Source organism: Tenebrio molitor, chromosome 2 (assembly GCF_963966145.1).
Source record: "Tenebrio molitor chromosome 2, icTenMoli1.1, whole genome shotgun sequence".
Classification (NCBI taxonomy): domain Eukaryota; kingdom Metazoa; phylum Arthropoda; class Insecta; order Coleoptera; family Tenebrionidae; genus Tenebrio; species Tenebrio molitor.
The window spans coordinates 23,849,938-23,868,080 of NC_091047.1; the positions used below are offsets into that span (position 1 = coordinate 23,849,938).

General features: G+C 34.1%; 1 protein-coding gene across 6 annotated transcripts in view; it reads right to left on the minus strand.

The window, feature by feature from the left end:
• LOC138123069 (multiple PDZ domain protein-like) overlaps positions 1-18,143 on the minus strand; it is a 336,364-nt gene that overhangs the window by 16,705 nt on the left and 301,516 nt on the right. For 5 of the 6 annotated variants that reach the window (XR_011156695.1, XM_069037584.1, XM_069037586.1 and 2 more), the window contains 2 exons: positions 10,016-10,212; positions 9,614-9,708 (listed from right to left, as the gene is read on the minus strand). Coding sequence is in view for 5 of the 6 variants with exons in the window: in XM_069037584.1 (XP_068893685.1) it covers positions 9,614-9,708; positions 10,016-10,212 (292 nt within the window). In the remaining variant the exon portion in view is untranslated. Of the gene's footprint in view, positions 1-1,836; positions 9,559-9,613; positions 9,709-10,015; positions 10,213-18,143 lie in introns of those variants that run through there. The other variant, XM_069037587.1, reaches the window with a different exon arrangement.

Here is an 18,143-nt window from a genome sequence, read left to right on the forward strand (position 1 = left end):
ATTTTTTGTAAGTCTCTTCCGCCTAAATGACAAAAGTATGTATAATCAATAATATTGAGATGGGTAATATGTGTAGGCGTAAGAAATATTTTAATTCTAAAACATTTGGCTCTTTCGTAAGAATTCTAAAATTACGTCAGTCAAGATTGTTGTCTGACTATAAAAACCCATATAAATATCTTAACTGAAAATTAATAATTTCAAAACTGAGCAAATTATCATAACCCATTTGAGAAAGTTTTGCTATCGTGTTCCAGTTTGGTTGCATTTTTTTTTAAATGTATTTCTTGCAATGGAAACCCTCAACAATTTTTAAATAACACTATGTTTCAAAAACTATTTGCATATCGTAAAATAAAAAGATAAAGTCTGATGGTTTTTACTGTTATGAACTTCCCGTTAGTTGTGTATTTATAAAAAAAAGTCCGTAAATTTGTTTTTATGAAACCATCTATAAATAGCATACATTTTCTAAAATTATCATTTGTTTTTCTTAGGTGGGGTAAAGTAAGAGGAAAAGTAGAAATGACCTTCTAATAGTTTATTATTTGCAGCATGTCCAGTAATTACAGTACTACCATATTTTCTAGCATAAAACCCAGTTACTACATAGTGTTTGATAATAATAAATTATTTAGGAGTTAGAATGAATGACAAATTTATTAATATGTATTTTTTGCATTAAATGAAAACCATGATTCGGTATCAGGTAGATAAATCACAAGTCAGGTACTTTTTTAAATTTAAGATTGGGCACCAAGACTCAAAGAATTTTTTTTCTTAATTTTTACTGTTTTTATACTTGACATTATTTATATATCAATGATCTCTTGTTTAACATTGTCTTACAGAGATTTATTGTTATCTTTTAATCCCAAGGTCTTAATATACAATAAGGATAAACATATCTTTCACTCAAAACGAGTGACTGGACCAAAGAACATTTCTATCTGACGCGACGAGAGGAAAGAAATATGACAAACACCCTGTCCCCTCTTATGTAACAGAAAACGTAAAAACTCAATTCCACTGAGACTAAATTCGAATTTTATTTAGAGATCTTATCAGTCAGCGACAAGGTTTTCATAAACTGATTGTCAAGGAAATTAGCTTTATCGTAATCTTTTTCTGGAGTAAAACTGAAATTTCACTGCCAACCTGATTTTCTTTTAAAAATCGATATCACCCGTCCAAAGGTCATACCTACATCAAATCTGCAAAACAAATTGGGCGTGGCCATTTAAATAAATGACGTCATTGACAATAATACCAAGCTGTTTTTGGTTATGTTTCTTTACTTGAATCAGGAAAACCTGAGACAAATTGGTTTACCTTCAAGCGGTCGAAAATCGCGCCTTTGTGTATCTTCATAGAAACGGTTAAAGTGGCATTTTTTTCTGAGCGGAGTAGAAGTACTTCAAGTCCTAGGAGTAAGAAGTATCCCACAGGCGACTCGACCGAGTAAAATGTAAGGTCGTTTGAAGCATTTATCAGGATTCAATTATCAATCACACGAAATATTTAATAATTAAATTATCTATATTAAAGAAAAGGCTCTAAAAAAACGAAATGACGAAATTATTACCCAATATTTAACCGGTTCCCCTATGGTCTATCACGAGCCGCCCGTTGTGGGTTGTGAGCGTGTCCATGGCATGGATATAGATGTCAGATATCAAAACAAAATCAAAAATAGCGCCAGATGACCGTTCACTGTTAAAAAGTAAACAGTTGTAAGTTGTAGTCGTTTGCTATTCACGTTTTGATAATTTTTGTTTTACCGTGGGATCGAAATTGAAAAAAAAAATCGAGAAGGCCGTGATTAGTACGCTTCAGTTGGCAACAGATAAAAATTTAATTCAAATGTCGTTACAATGGTAATTGTCCTTATTAATTATTATTGACAATTAAAATTTGCTATTACAATATGTTTAAAGCAAAAAGTTTTCATTGCTGTTTCATCAGAAATGGAGAAAGACTTGAGAACGGCGAACGGTCCTATTCGACACCTCGAGTTTTTGAGGAATTTCAACACAAGTTTTCGGACTTTCAAGGCACTTCCAACAACTTGCCCAGAAAGTCTACAAATGCGTAAACATGTTTTTGGAAACATGTTCTGCGCAAAAAAGGCAGTGGACGACCGACAAAAAGAACAATTGAAAATATTGAAGAGGTTGAACGAGGAATTGCAGAGACCCTAATCCGGAGATTAGCCCAATAAACTAATCCATCATTTAGTACAGTTCAGCTTATTCTTAAAAAAGATTTGCATTTTTCCCCCTATCGTGTGTCTGTTGTGCATGAAATTAAACCCCTTGATTTTCCCAGACGGGTTGATTATTGCCAGTGGTCTTTAAATCACCTTAATATACTAAGTGACAAAGAAAGGTAAACACTCCTTTATTGATGAAGATCAGAGAATCAAGCTCTGTTGTCATCCTACGACGTCCGGTGCCGCTAGTCCTGTGTTCATGGCCTTCTTGAGTCCATGCCTGATAACATCTTAAAATGGTGCGTACAGATCTGCCAATTCTTCTGGCAATTCCTCTAACTAACAAACCTGCTTCTCATAAGCCTACAATCCGCCCTCTTTCAAAGTCACTAAGCTGAGGAATGTGACCAAGTCTACGCACTAGCGGCATTTCTCGCCTTACAAAAACACTTTTGAACAAGTTTTCTAAAATTCAAAATTAAATTAAATCAAAATTTTCAATGTAGACAAAATTTCCTTACACCTGCAATAACCGAACCAACAGGACAAAAGGCAGAATACTGCATAAATAGGGCTGCAAATTTAATAATTTCTTATTTGACCCAAAACACATTTGCCCGCAAAAATTTATTGAAATAAAACTATAAGTACTGGGTGTTTACCTTTCTTTGTCACATAGTATAATAACGATATCCTTGATAAAACCTTCTTTAGTGACGAAAGTTGGTTTCATCTTAGTGGCTATGTGAATTTGCAAAACATGAGATCTTGGCATGCAGAAAACCCCCATGAATTCATAGAAACCCCTTTACATCCACAGAAATTAGAATTAGGTGTCAAATGTTAATAACTAAAGGATTTCTCTAAAGTGAAGTGCTTCCTGTCGCAAGCATAAAGCCACTTGTCTGGAAAATAAATATGTTCTTAAAGAAAGTCCCCGCTAAATGCTACCAATAAGACTATAAATCCAAAGGCGATTTTGGAATTTTTTAGACATACGTAACACAATTTACTAGAATTGCTTTTAAGTGTGCAAAATTGCTAACTATAATTAAGAAATACAACATAAATTAATTTGATAGCGTGATTCATGACTATTTTTATTTTGCAAAGTTTTGATCCATTTACCTATCGAATGATGAAATAATTGGACAATCTACTCTTTAAATTCCATCACTGTGCTGCTTTATTTAAGTACTGAATGGAGCACTTTCACTTTGCCGAATTTTGTAACACACCGAATTTGTAACATATCAGCCACCAAAAATCACCGATAATAACTGTTCGAAATTCGGTCTTATCAAAACAGCTCCTCGGTCGGAACAAGCGCACATTGTCCGCTCGACAGTTCCATCCAAAAATGTTTAATTTGTGGTTTCACCCGGCCAACACATTTGCAACATTCATTTTACGAAACGGAATAAGTTTTCCCATTGCAAATAAAAGGATGTATGTATACAGCATGTTTACGAAGGCGGCACACGCAAATGTTATTGTTTGGTTGTGACACGCTGGGGTTGCCACGCTACAGCCCTCGTTAAAAAAACATTAAATTAATTTTTCAAGGAACTAATACCAGAAATGGTTACCTGTTGTTGACAATCATTTGGCGAAAACAGGATCACGGAGAGCTTTGCGTTGAAATTGTTAATAGGGTTTCGTTTCCACATTGAATTTATCACAATGTGCCACCGTTCAACGTGTTCAATGAGAAACACGTCAAAGAGTTGTTTTGTGATTAATTGTTTTGAATTTCACAAAGGCGCCGTGGCTAAATTTACAGCTGTTGAAGCTCTAGATGCGGTCTTTTTAATTTACTTGTCCAGCGAAAGGAAAATCGTTTTTGTAATCTTTTCTTTTTGTAATTTAAAAGTGTTAAAAAAAATAAAACAAAACAAAAACCAGAGAGATGTCTCTTGCACAGAAGAATGGACATGTGTAGATTAAAAAAATGTAATGCTGCCGATATCTTTGATACTAATCGACAGTGTTGTGTATAAATTGAAAAGTGAAAATTGACGAAAGTCACGTGGTCGTGTCAGTATTGTCGTGTGTTTTTTTAAATAAAGCTTAGGACACATAGAAGTGGTACAAAAATTAATTGAGGAAGGCACCAGAAATAACATTATGTAACAAATTTAAATTCCTTTAATCTTTGGTTATGTGTTATTTTTTCAAGAGCGAGAACGGTACTCAGTTTCTTAGATACAAAAATCATGACACTAGATGAATAATAAAAAAGGATCTGTAAAGAGTTTTCATTATGAATCAAATCGATGATTTTAAAAAATGTTCCGTGTTCATTGAAGTTATAATTTCAAAATTGAATACGTAGCATTTGCTGTTTCATCATTAATTTCTTCAGGCCCTTCGACATGCACCTTTTACCATAAACAAAGTTGTCTACATAAATTTTCAAGGTTGGCAAGATTTTTATTTTATTCACCAGAATATTAATAATTTTACAATTGGGAAATATCAGTTAAAATGTCAGTAAATTAGGTCTTAAAAAACTAGTTTTTCATTTTTAATCTTACTTGGGTCCTGAAAAATTGTATTTAGGTACATTTTTGGAGAGAATGTTCTAACTAGTTTTCTCGGTGCTTTATGGCCCTCGGGTTTCGTCCACAAATTACAACTCAAGAAGAATTATTTATTTCTCTTCCTAGATGTACAATATACTATTTTTAATCGTTTATGTCATCAAAGTGTAAAAAATTAGATTACTCCACAAATTTTGCTTTGTGATCAGGAATTTCATATACATTTTGACATTTACATATTTTTCATATCATACCTACAAGAAACTTCATGACTACCCTTGCGAGGGGTTGCATTATAATATTGTGTGGTTTTGCTGGTTTGATGGTGATGATGTAAAATGATGTACTCGTAACGTATAACTTAACAAATGTATATTGTTTCGTGTTGTGTTGAGTTACAAAGGTATAGTACAGGTAAAGATAGAGGCACCCCTACTGGTTACTTAACAAATATCCTCACAGTAGGCGTTGAAGAGTCGATTATGAATGCACCACGGGTTACAGATCACGGATCAGCTGTTTAAATCTAACCTCACTTTTTGCGTTGTTTGTGTTTTTACTGTGCAGACTGACGAGTGTTCACAATCGACTCTTCAACGCCAACTTTGAGGATAAATTTAAAACACCCGTTATAATGTAGCCATAGCTGACTAGATGTGAAATTTTAAAAATCACGTGGCACAAAAAAAATTAATTTTCATTAACGTGTTGTTTTTTTTTTGACTACGGAAACGAAAATAAGTAAATTGGTCCATATTCTCATTCGATAATATACAGGATTATTCATGTAAGATGACGAGCCTGACCAGGTAAAAATACAACCCAAAAGACAATTCACAAAGCAATCTCGATCTTTATTACATTATCCGCCATTATCATAAGGCGCATAAAACATCGACACCTTTTAACGTCAGCCTAATGAATTTAAGTAAAATTCTGACAGAAAAATACCTCTCAACAAAATATGATTTAATAACAATAATAAACAGCTCAAATCACAAAAGTAATGGGTAAGCAGGATCATATCGGTTTTGTTATCGTTGGAAAACCTTTTCAAATACTAAATATGAATGAAAAATGCAATGACAGATATACTTTTCAAATTAATAGAATACCTACTTGTATTCCTGATTTAATTTTTAAATACCAAAATACAATGAATGCTTTGTAAAGTGTATTTTGGGTTGCATTTTTCCTTGGTCAGGCTCGTCATCTTACGTGAATAACCCTGTATAGTAAATTTTAAAATATCACTGTCATGGTCACAAGAACAAAGTTTGTGAAAAATTCTTGGAAATATGCATAACATTTATTAACCAGGAAAAAAAATTCTGTTACGTAATTGTTCAACGGCTTCGAATGAGATATTTTGTTGTGGTTAGATAAGTATGTTGAAATTTATTCTTATTTGATACACAAAATGTGACCCTGTCTTACATATAACGGATGTTTTGTTTTAGGAAAAATGAAATAAGCCAAAAGAAAAGAAGAAACAAGTCACATTTTTTACCCCAAAGCAAAGTCAAGGAAAGTACATTTTGATTTGAATTTCATGTGAAAACTGCGAAACGTTATCCTTTTTCAGTTTTCGTGTTTTTTGACCACATGGAGGATTCGATTCTGTTACAGCAAAATATGATTGACAGGACTGTTAACATTATTTTTCTGCAAGACTTTTTATTCCAAAAATTTTTTCATTAAATATTAACTTGGTATTTGTTGTATTTGTACAGTATGCCTCATTTTTTCACCATCAGCAGTGACGTTTTTATTATGATAGCTTTTAAAATTATTTAGCAATTTCTTGAATCTGTTTCTGTCTGTACATACATATTTGGAACACTTGCAGCATTTGATGTTTGCTTTTCTTTAATTTAACGTACAGTTGGTTGCAAAGAAAAACGGGAACTGTCAGAATGAAACTGACAGATTTTTACAATTTTTCCATAGTGTGAAAACTTCTTACGAGAGATAGGTTAGAATTATTTTCAAAATTCAATTACTTAAAAAAATATATTTGATAGAATTGTCAAGTAGACAAAACCAAATTTACATTAGAAAAAATTTCATTTCCCGTTTTTTTTTTGCAACCAACTGTACCAACTTCGTCCCAAGCACTCTTTGACACTCTTTGCTTTTTAACACTCGTAGTCTGTCGCTTTTCGTTATCACCGTTAGTTACATGTTTTCAACTCACGTTTCTAGAAATCATTGTGTGTCATCTAGAAAGCAATTCCCTTGGAAAGCAAGTTGTTGCTTGCAGAAATTCCAGTGCATCAATTTCTGCAGAAACGACGTCAGACCACATGACACCGGTACAGCGATTGCCAATTATGCATTATGATGCAAAAAAATTGAACTTTGGAACGATTACTTCGAATACTCATATCATAACTTTAAATTAATTTTTACGCTACATTACACTTGAAAAAATATTCCACAAGCAGGTACTGGTTTGTTTGAAGAAATTGCTTTCTGGAATCGGACAGTTGGTCTCTTATTAACAAAGTTAATTATACAGTGTGGAATAAAATGATTTACATCTAGTTACCTTTGCATTACCCTTGTAAAAATACGAAATGCCGCTCTACAAAAAAAAGAAAGCCTAACCTCAAAATATTCCAAAATTCCAAATGTGATTTATTGCGAAGGGATGATATGAATGCAAAGTAGAGATTGAAATTAAAAAGGAGCTAACAAAAGCAAGTCACAGCTAGTGTTGAAAGTGGCCACCAACGTTTGTTAATTCGATTTAGTAAATTGTAACAATTGTCAATTCGATTGATGACATTTATTGGCACTTCAAAAAAAAAGTAGAGCGGTACAGAAAAATTTACATGTGCAAAAATTCCAAAGGTAACTAGATGTAAATCATTTTATTCCACACTGTAGTAGGTACAGACGAGAAAAAAAAAACAGAAAGTAAAAAGTTTATCCTTCATTATTACTAAGTACATACATAGAGTTGTTATTTATTTTATTAATTAATAGTGAAGAAACCTTGAACAACATGTATTAAATTTACAAGTTGTTCATATTTTATTAATAAACATACTCAATATTTTTGGGAAGCAGTATTGAAAATGAAGAAACAAACCATTGTGACGTATTTTATTTGAATCTTTACGGCCAAATTAATTATAATTTTTTAACTGGTGTCTTAAAACCTCTGTTTTATATTACTTTAAAACAATGTAATGGCTAGTCTTAAGAAATTAATTCGGTGTTTTTGTATTTAATTAGCCAAATAAATTTTGTATTTTTCTAATTGCCACTTGTTGCACAAATAGTTACAGCTATTAAATAAGAAAAATACTGTGGTCTCTTTAAATACATTGTTTGCAATTAAATTTGTTTTGAAAAATTGACACAAGCACTAGTTTTGACGATGGGGTTATATGTCTTTTATTTTATTAAAACTTATTAAGAGTGAGTTTTTTTTAATTGGTCCAGTCAAAGAAAATGGATTTCAGGATTAGTGGAAAGCACAGGTATTTTATCTGGAGCGAAATCGCATGAAAAAAATGAATTGAATGTAGGTCTGAATGTACATATTTGAATAATGCATTGAAATTTATGTTGTTCTAAAAATGTTTGTAAAAAGGCCTTGGCGGACACGACTGAAATGCGCAACTAACAGATCCCTATACTTAGCTCTTTTCAAATTAAAACTCATAATTTCATTTGATTACTGCAGAGTAAATCATTCCGGCAAGTTTATTTTTTCAGGCTAGTATTAAAATATTTTTTTAAAAGTGGAAATCGAGTATTTTTGTCCACAGTGTTATTTACCTTGATGCAACACTCTAATCTTCAAGTGAATACAGGGAGAATTTTTCCTCGGCTACAACGAAAAGTCGAACAATTAATGACAGTTACTTAGGGATATCGCTGTATTACTCACAGTACGTACGGTATATAGTGTAATTACCGGTAGATTACGCGGAATTAACAAATGCTGTAATAAATTGTAAAAAAGAAAACTTTTTCCGTAACGTAGGTAAGCTGTGCGATTGTCGCTAAGGCAAATTAATTTTACTGCAGGAAAAAGTGGTCTAAGGAGTGAATGTTCTCAAGCGTCCTAAAAATATTTTTAGTTTGCCGATTGACAATCTAGAGGGTTTTCTACGAGACAAAATTAATTTTGTTCGCCGATAGATAAAATCTTTCAAAATGAATAATATTAAGATGGAAATGCCGGTTTGAAAATTCCCATTCGATGCTAAGCAAATCGAAAAATTATGCAATTCCGCACATTTGACAAAGTGCGACATTGTCAATGTTAATTTACCAAACGATAAGAAATCGCAGATTTGGAACCGTATCAATTATCTCCGGCTTTATCTAGGTTAGACGCGATAACGAGTATTTGTTTTAGAAATGTTGCACGGGTTTTAATATTTTTTCTTTTAAAAACCTGATAAGGAGCCGGTCCAACCGGAACTGTTGTTGCGCAACGAAACATCGCAATTTCGAGGGTCGTATTGGTGTTGAAGAAGAAAGGTTCGGCGCTGACTCACACGAAACAACACGTGCCAACAGTAGATAAAGAGAAAAATTGCATTTTTCGAGTGTGGCGAGGTGGAGGCGAAAAAAAATGAGCAGGAAACTGTCGAGAGCAGTCATCACAATATCCATGATATAATACAAAAATAAATAGGATACGGATTATGTTGGAAAGTTATCAAGAATTCTGTTTATTTATTAATAAAATTTCTCGTGGAAATTTCGCGTGTCGCTTCCATTCGAACCTCGCCTGAACGTAGGATGGTTTTGATTTGTTGGATAAACAAACCGATGCAGCTAGAGCAGATACAGAAACAGATACAGAGAGAGCGAGAGCGGCGCGCATTTTTACCTTAATATAATGACTTTAAATATTGGTCCGGAAAGGCCTTTAATGATAGCGGAAGCGTTCAAATGACAGCGTCCATGTAAAACCACACCATTCACCTATAACAAAAAAACAACCAGAATGAAAGACGGAACATCACAGACCTTTGGCCGTAACACTGAAGGAGAAAATTCATGTGCGCGCCTGTCTTCGTCGAAGCGGATGGACCACGGAGCGCCACCACACACACCACTGCACGCCAGCGAAAAACACAACAAACACCGACTTCACTCGTTATCAGTGGTGATTAGAACGCGCACACCAAGACGTGCGTGCGGTCGCGACGGAGACGATCCGCTCGACGGCGGCAGCGGCGGCGGAACACGGCGGCACCGCCGACGGCGCCTCGCGGCCGCACTCACTTACCTCCAGGATTTCGTCTCCGATCTGGATGCCGCCCGTCTTGTACGCTGACCCGTTCGGATTCAGGCCGCACACGAATACGGCCATGCAGTTGCGGTCCTTGTGGCCTGCCAAACTCAGGCCCAAACCTTGACTGCTGCGCTCCAGTTGGACCATCAGGATGGTGTGACCCAGGCTGGCGTATTTCTTCTTCACCTTGTCTGGAAACGAACAGGCGTTAGAGCACGGACGTGTGTTGGGTTGCATAACTGGGGGAGTGTGGTGAAACCTGGGTCGTTGATTGTAACCGAAGACGATAATGAAAATTCGTTTGTGAAGGTTTTCACCATGAGATCCTTCATATATTACTCTACCGATTTTTTAAATTTTTGCCTTCGTATTTAGAAAGTTTGTGAGGTGGAACGATTGAGACCTTTGGAACAATATAAATGGATAGTGATAAAGAGTTCAAATAATTAATTGTGTTTTGTTGAGTATAAAATATTGTTGAATGATTGCTGTTCAATTAATTTTTGTGCATTAAAAATGTATAAATCATTGGTAAAATATTACATACACGAGGTTTGCATTTTGTAGACGGTCTAATAGTAATAGTAGTTTACTCAACGAGTTTGTGTGTAATTTGGGCTTTTTTGCCATGAGTGGGCCAGTTTAAAACTCGAGTGAAACGACAGTTTTAAAGGTCCGCAAGTGCCAAAAAGAGCCCAAATTACACAAGAACGAGTTGAATACAACGTTTTTTTGTTCGACGAGCCCCTTAAAGGCTCCAAATCGCTGAAAATCTTTAAAATTAGCTTGACATTTCGTTTTGACAAGTTGTCAAATTTATCAAAATCCGTTCACACAGGAGAAAATTCTCAAATTCTGGCAGTGTCGAACAAAAAAAAAATAATGAATGCCCAATAGCTCTATAAAAGTTAGTTTACCGACTCGATATTTGCAGTTGGAAGTTTCTCGTAATTTTTTGTTTTAATGGTGAATTAATTTTTTTTGTTCTAGTTTCATCAAATCTTTACACTGGAGAGCAATTGTTAACATCGAATACTGTGATGTTTGAAGGGAAAGCTTTGTTAAATGCACTACATATTTTGTTTCCACACTGTATTTAAATGACATGAACATGCAGGGTGTCAACGAGATCACTCTTTTATTCTTTAATTTCCTACCTATCGCGACAAAACTAGGCACAATTATTATAGACGAAAAATGACACATTTTGACATACCGGCTGATTTTTTCGGACTTCCGGTTCTGCCGGAAATGATTGTAATTTCTGATATTCGATAGAACACCGTATGTATTACTTTATTATTTTCTAAGTAATTTTTGTTTCAAATCTAAAGGGTTGCGAATGACTCACATCATCATAATCGACGTAAACCAGAAAAATATAAATTTGATTTTTAATTTCTTCATTATTTTGTATTTTATCTACAGTGTGCCGCACTTAAGAATGAGACAGTCTGATATTTTTGTTATCTTTAGAAATAAATGAATTTTTGCAGTCCTAGAACTTATTTATTTATCGAAAAAAGTCGTTTAGAATTTGAACCCACACACCGAGTTTCAATGCAAAATTCATATTCGTAAGTTTTGAGATTTGTTTTATTTATTTAACGATAAAACAATTTATTTTTGTTACTAAATATTTCATACCAAAATATATTTGCACCTTAAATCGACTGTCTCTATTTCTCCCTATTCTATCGTCTCTTTAAAACGGTTTTCTGCATTTTGTAATTACATTTTATTAAGCCTTTATCTATGAAACATATTTTCTTACGCATTTATGATTTTTACGCTGATCATTTGTAATTTTTACAGTGAATTATTGTGTTTAGTGAACAATGGGGATTTGACGTTTAAAAATACTACTGTGCTTTTAATTTGTTGCCGCAAAAATAAAATAAAGTACTCCACATATTTCGTCTAGAATTATTGCAAAGAAAATGTCTCTTGCTAAATGACTCACACACACTTATCATTTAATTTTTGTCTTGCATTCTTTCTTTAAATGCAGTGTAATAACTTTAATTATGTATTTAACTGTGTCTAGAATCCCGAGAATAACAAGAAAAATGAAATTTCTCATATTAATTTTTGTCAAGTGAGAATGCGAAAGGCATGAAACAACATCTTTGAAACTGCTTAACCTTAATAAACCTACTTAACTACCTTAATAAAATTTGACACAACAATGAACTACGTTGTTGCGTGTTTACTTGGGATTACTTTCAGCGAGCGTACCCACTTCCAACCACATTTTTTCACATCACTTATTTCCTCACGGGTTTGGTACTCACATTTGGCAAGATTGGTAGACCAATCAGTGACAAAAAATTGATAGTGTGAAGAAAATAATCTAAAAGAAGTTTCTTTGGAGAAATCCGACAAGTCCATCTACATACAAGGTTATTCACGAGTAATAATGGCCCTAACAAAATTTGTGATACCACCAACAATACATGTCCCCCATAGTTTTTAGTTTGTCTTTTTATTAATTATTCCACATAATGATTTTGATAAAATTGACAAATGTAATGTCGAGCATGTTGACTGTTGTATACAATTAAAATACCTATATGTATATTTTTTAAACCCACATAATAGATGCAAATGTAATGTTGGCTGCATCATAAATTTCGTTAGCCTCATTATTACTCGTCCTGTATACATATTGAACTTTTTCGAACATAGGATCATCAGTTCTGTTAAAATTTGTCATAAGCCACTCTGGATAAAAAATTGTAATAAGCTGTTAATACAGAATAGATTATAAAGATTTTTTATATTTATTTTAAAGAATTCTTCATAAACATTTTCTTCCTCTAGTCAATACACATTTTGTTGCCTGTTTCTCGGATCGCTTTACTTAATTCTAAGAAGAGTAGATTACAGAACGAGAATTATTTGACAAAATTTATTTTAGGGACCAATCAAAATTTACTTTTTATTTTCTATTCATTATAATATTTTTACTGAGAATTAATTACTACTGTATTGGACTTTAGTAAAACTGATCCGAACAAAGACATAAGAACACCTAAAAAGTATGTTTTTTAACTGAAAATGTCTTAATTCAAAGATAAAATATAATAACAGGGCAAAGTCTAGCGCAACGTTATTTAACTTCACCTTGAGAAAAAAATAAACAATATCAACATATAAAAAAAATAACAATTATAGGTGTGTACAGGGTTATTCTAAATGATTGTAGTCGAAGTAGGCGTGAAAACCCAATGTAAAATTTATGGTTGCCGCTCCACATAAAAAAAAAAAACATCAAAATGATGTGAATAAGTGAGTACACACGGGAGTTAAATTGGGTGCAAAACAACTCAATATTTCTGGATTCAATCGTTTTTCACCTAAAAAATGACAGTGACAGCGACAAAACTGACAGTTCACATGAAAGCGGCAAAAATGTAATAACATGGGCATGGCCTACTTCGACTACAATCATTTAGAATAACCCTGTATAAGTACATGATAATATGTAATATACAGAACAAGAAATATAATACATATTCTAAACCTAACATGATTTATTAGCCTTCTTGGCAAGTTGGGCTATATCATTATGTGGCGCAGCTTTACACTATTAAGTACAGATAATCACAGACTAAGATTCGCATAATCTAAATTTGAATTGCTATTGCTATTGGACCGTGTCTGTGGAACGGTCAGTCCGTCAAATATTGGTAGCGGTGACTCATTCGTATAGGAATCGTTCTCAAATCAAAACCATTTTTGATCTTCGTTCATGACAGCTATCATAATAATGACGTTTACGACTGGGTTGTTCAAGTTACGCCAAACGTTTTCAAATGATTTGTTTTTCACAGCCGCTCTTGATCAAACATTTATTGAAGCGTATGTGTTTTCGCACTTGATTACATAGCCACAGGTGTAATTTCGTAATTTATATTATCTTGTTTGGATGTTAGCTGTGCTTCTGTGTTTAATTTATTTTATGTAGCCGATAAATTTGCAATAAGAAAATACACTAATTTCAAGTAAAATTAGATCGGTTCGACCTATTTCCCCACACAAAAAAAAAAATTAAGATCATAATTACGGGACTCCCCATAGGCAGCCAACCACCTAGATTTTGGATAAACCTTTGTATATCAAAGTGCTACTACTGGATTTGCTTATCTGGTTTTACTTCTAATCCACACGTTCACTCGATGATAATGTTATTTGCCACTTTTCCATATGTAACAGTCAATCGACTTATCACATCCTAAAAGTTTCCATTCATTAAGCAAGTATTCTCTCGTTATCATAATTAATGCTTAGTATTTTTCATTGTAATCCGGTGAGTCACCTTTGCTATTTTCCAGTCGACTCCTGATTGTGAAATGGAAATTTTTTTCGAGGAATTGTGCCGCCACTTCTCAGCAAATAGGTATTTTGTTTCGGCAAAATGGAAAGAAAACTGACATCGGATCTTCTACAAATGTGGAGAGCCTTTAGGAGTTTGATTTAGCTTGCTCGTTAAGTACACAACCGTTGTCACATATACGTCGCTTAAATTGTTATAATAAGTACTTAAGTAAAACGTACAAGTTTAACTGCGGATTAAGGACATTTTATAACTTAAACATTATGAAAACTCGAACAGAATGTGGCTTGGCGAACTTTCCAGGCTCCACTTTTTAGGTACACAGAAACAAGTTGGCGCCAGATGGGCAGATAATCGTGGCTTCGGAGAAGATTTAAAAAAATTTACCAAGTACTGTAACATTATTAAGGGGTGTGTAAAACTACAAAAATCTGCCGTCCGGAATTTTTTATTCTAAACATCATTTTATGGTACATATTTTAAATGGAATAGAATATAGTAAATACAATGAAAAAATTACATGGGGTTGTAAAATATGGAATTATTTTTGACACTCGATTTATTTAAGTGTATTAGGTACATGGTTTATAAATCTTATCACAACTCTTTGAGGTTTGGTAATCTTGACAAATTCGCTGAAAGCTTTTTGATGAAAACTTAACAAAGACAATATCAGATCAGTGAATTTTAGAGATATTTATTTTCAAACTAAGTGTACTTTTTTAAGTTTTTTTTTTTTTTGGTGAATTGCCAATCAGCTTTTGATACTCTCTTAACTGAAACAACTTCTGGAATTTTCAGTGGATTACTGATTTTAAAAAATTTAGATAACCACATTTAAAAAATATTCAACTGAAACCTTTTTACATGTTATAAAATAATAGCGTCCAGAAGCGCGACATTTTTAAAAATTCCCTTCTCTTGAAAATTAAATAATCTTAATTAATTTCTTGCCAGAGAGACATTTTTTTCTTCATATTCATATTCACACGTCTACTAATTTATTCTCGTTTTTCCCTCTTTCTTAATGTCTCCTTTAGTTTTTCAAAACTAACAGAATATTAACACGTTCCCCGTCGAACAACATTTGCATTAATGAATAGGTAAACAAACAGAATACAAAGTGCATATCAATCACGACCCACGGGTCAAAATTCGACATTGCCAGAAGTTCTCAATGGGTTCATACACAAACTAATATACTGCAACATGTCGGCTTCATTTGAAGAATGGTGACGGGAATGTTGGATCTGTTGCCAAAGTAAATCGTGCCAAAAAATCATATTTAAGAACATGTCATGTAGTTTAAAAGAAATGCCAAAATACCAACATGATTATTGCGTTATGCAAATCTAATTTATATTGTTGTGGGATTTTCAAGAGTTTTTTATTTCGTTTGTCAGTCAGTGTATTCGGTTGTAGCAATAAAATCCATACTAATTTGTTTTAAAAAGTGTCTTGGCTCTTGTTCAAGATTTCGTGGTCATCGATGGACACAGATGCATAGAATACAGTGTCTTTTAATTTTTAGATTAATCTGACATATCGGCGATGTACCTACTTCAGAACATTATCTTAATGAAGCGACACGGTTTGCTTGTAACCGATCTTAACGTTGACACGTTGTCGTTAACTGTGCCGCTTTAGGCGATTGGATGATTCGAAAACATCCTGACTGCACGAGAAAATAAGACGATTTCTGCGCTCGTGCAAAAAAAGCGTGGAAAAGGAGATTTTGCAGGAATTAGCATGGCCGAAACGTAGGAAAAATCTGCATTAAGCACTTTAACAACTTTCCGAAGCATCAGCTTAATTTCCGGTTTTTTGCGCTAACATGATTAAATTAATTCCTAGGAGCTTCGGTGACCATAAAACATCAATGCAGTAAATGTATTAAAAGGGTCGCTTGTGATTCAATATCTGTATTGTAGTCGCCGGGGGAGAAGAAGTCGCTGAGGACCCTTAATGGATCACGTGACGTCACCGATGCCACTAGATCGAACTATAGAACACTGACGATTCTCTTTCCTCCCAACTTCACGAGTAAAATATGCTTCCAAGAAGGATCATAATCACTTTACAGCTTGTCCATATTTGTATTTTTTATTGCAAGATTAATTACGGTTACGACCATGTGGAAGCAAATTACAGATAAAATTTTGACCTCCAGTTGAAAACGGTTCCATCTACTAGTCTCCATAAAAAATAATGTGCACGTTTCGTATCTCTCGAATACATCTATAAAATACCTAGCACTAAACGTGAAATGAGATTTTTTTGGATGTTTTAATGTAAACTGGAGGAGAGCCTTTGAAAACAGTTTTTTGATGTTGCCCGTTTAAGAGGTAGGGGAGAGTAGCTGCAATTTGGCTAATGAGATTCTGCACCTCTCCGTTTAAAAATGTTTGTGTTTTATTGAGATATCAGGATCCATGAAGAAAAAAGCTTCAATGGATTCCCGACAAAGGACGATTTTATTGCGTTCGAATAAGAAACAACCGAAACCACTTCAAACATGTTGGAAGTTGCAGAACTAGTAGGGGCTTATCGGCGGTAATTCAAGCCCGGAAAGCTACCCCGACAACGCCAGACCCGGAGTGTTACTGGATAAAAAAAAAAAAACTTAAACCCTCTTTACATATTTGATGCGGCAAAACGATTAAGCGAGTTCCAAATTGAAAGTGTAAATTCTTAAGCGGAAATAATTGACGGAAATTACTGTCACAATTATCCCCGAGAGGGTGGTTTCTTTCGGGACCCCGTGCACTTTACCGTTTACCTTTTCTGCGGGGATCGCTCCGTGTCGAATTTGTATCCAGATTGTGGCGGTTTTATTATCATGTCGGAGGCGGAATCACCCTCGCACTCAGACCGGAGCGAATGCCGACAGATTTCGACGGAATAAAAGTTCGGTGCACACATCAAAAAGCGACAAATCACCGTCGACCTTATGCCGTCGCGAAACTTCGACCGGGAAGGCATTAAAAACAAGTTGAAGTTCGTAAATCTCCCGAACAGTTTTTCCTTATTTGTGTTTAATTGCACGGGCTGGATGCGGAAGGAGTTCGGAGCACGAATAAAGTAACGCGTGGAAATGGCGCAGAGCACGAATAAAGTAACGCGTGGAAATGACGCAGGACCGTGCTGCACATTCGGTCCGTATCCTTTATTTCGTCCTGTATGTTGTTAGTTTAGTGTGTACGTACTTACATCGCCAATAAAATTCACGGCGTAATGGCTGGAAGCTCGTAAAGTGCGTTTTATTGGCGTTATTAAAGACGTCGTGTTCCGGAAAAGTCCGTTTACCGAACACATTGGAATTTTTTTTTTGCTGCTTGCAGCGAGACATAAAATTGTCGGTCGTTGGGCCTCAAAACAACAAACTTATGTACTTACGCGGCAAGTGTCAACATGTTTGTTACATACAAATCTGGTTTTGCCAATTTCGTTTCAACTGTGCCCAGTGTAATTTTATTTGTAATTTTAAATGTTTAATATTTAACTAAATATTCTTCATAAATCTTATGTAAATTTAAAAACATTTCTTATAGGTGATGGGTAATACAAGAATTATAATGTACCTCTATTAACTACATACTTGTTTGTTTTAAATTAATGTTTCCGAAAGATTTTTTTATTAATAAATGTAGAACATTCAAAATGAAATCCATTTTATTTATAAGCAATAAATAATATCTAAAAAAATAAACAATAAAATATATCTATATACAGGGTGATTCTGAAATAAGTTTGGAAAAAAAATCCGGTAATTGGTGATAATGA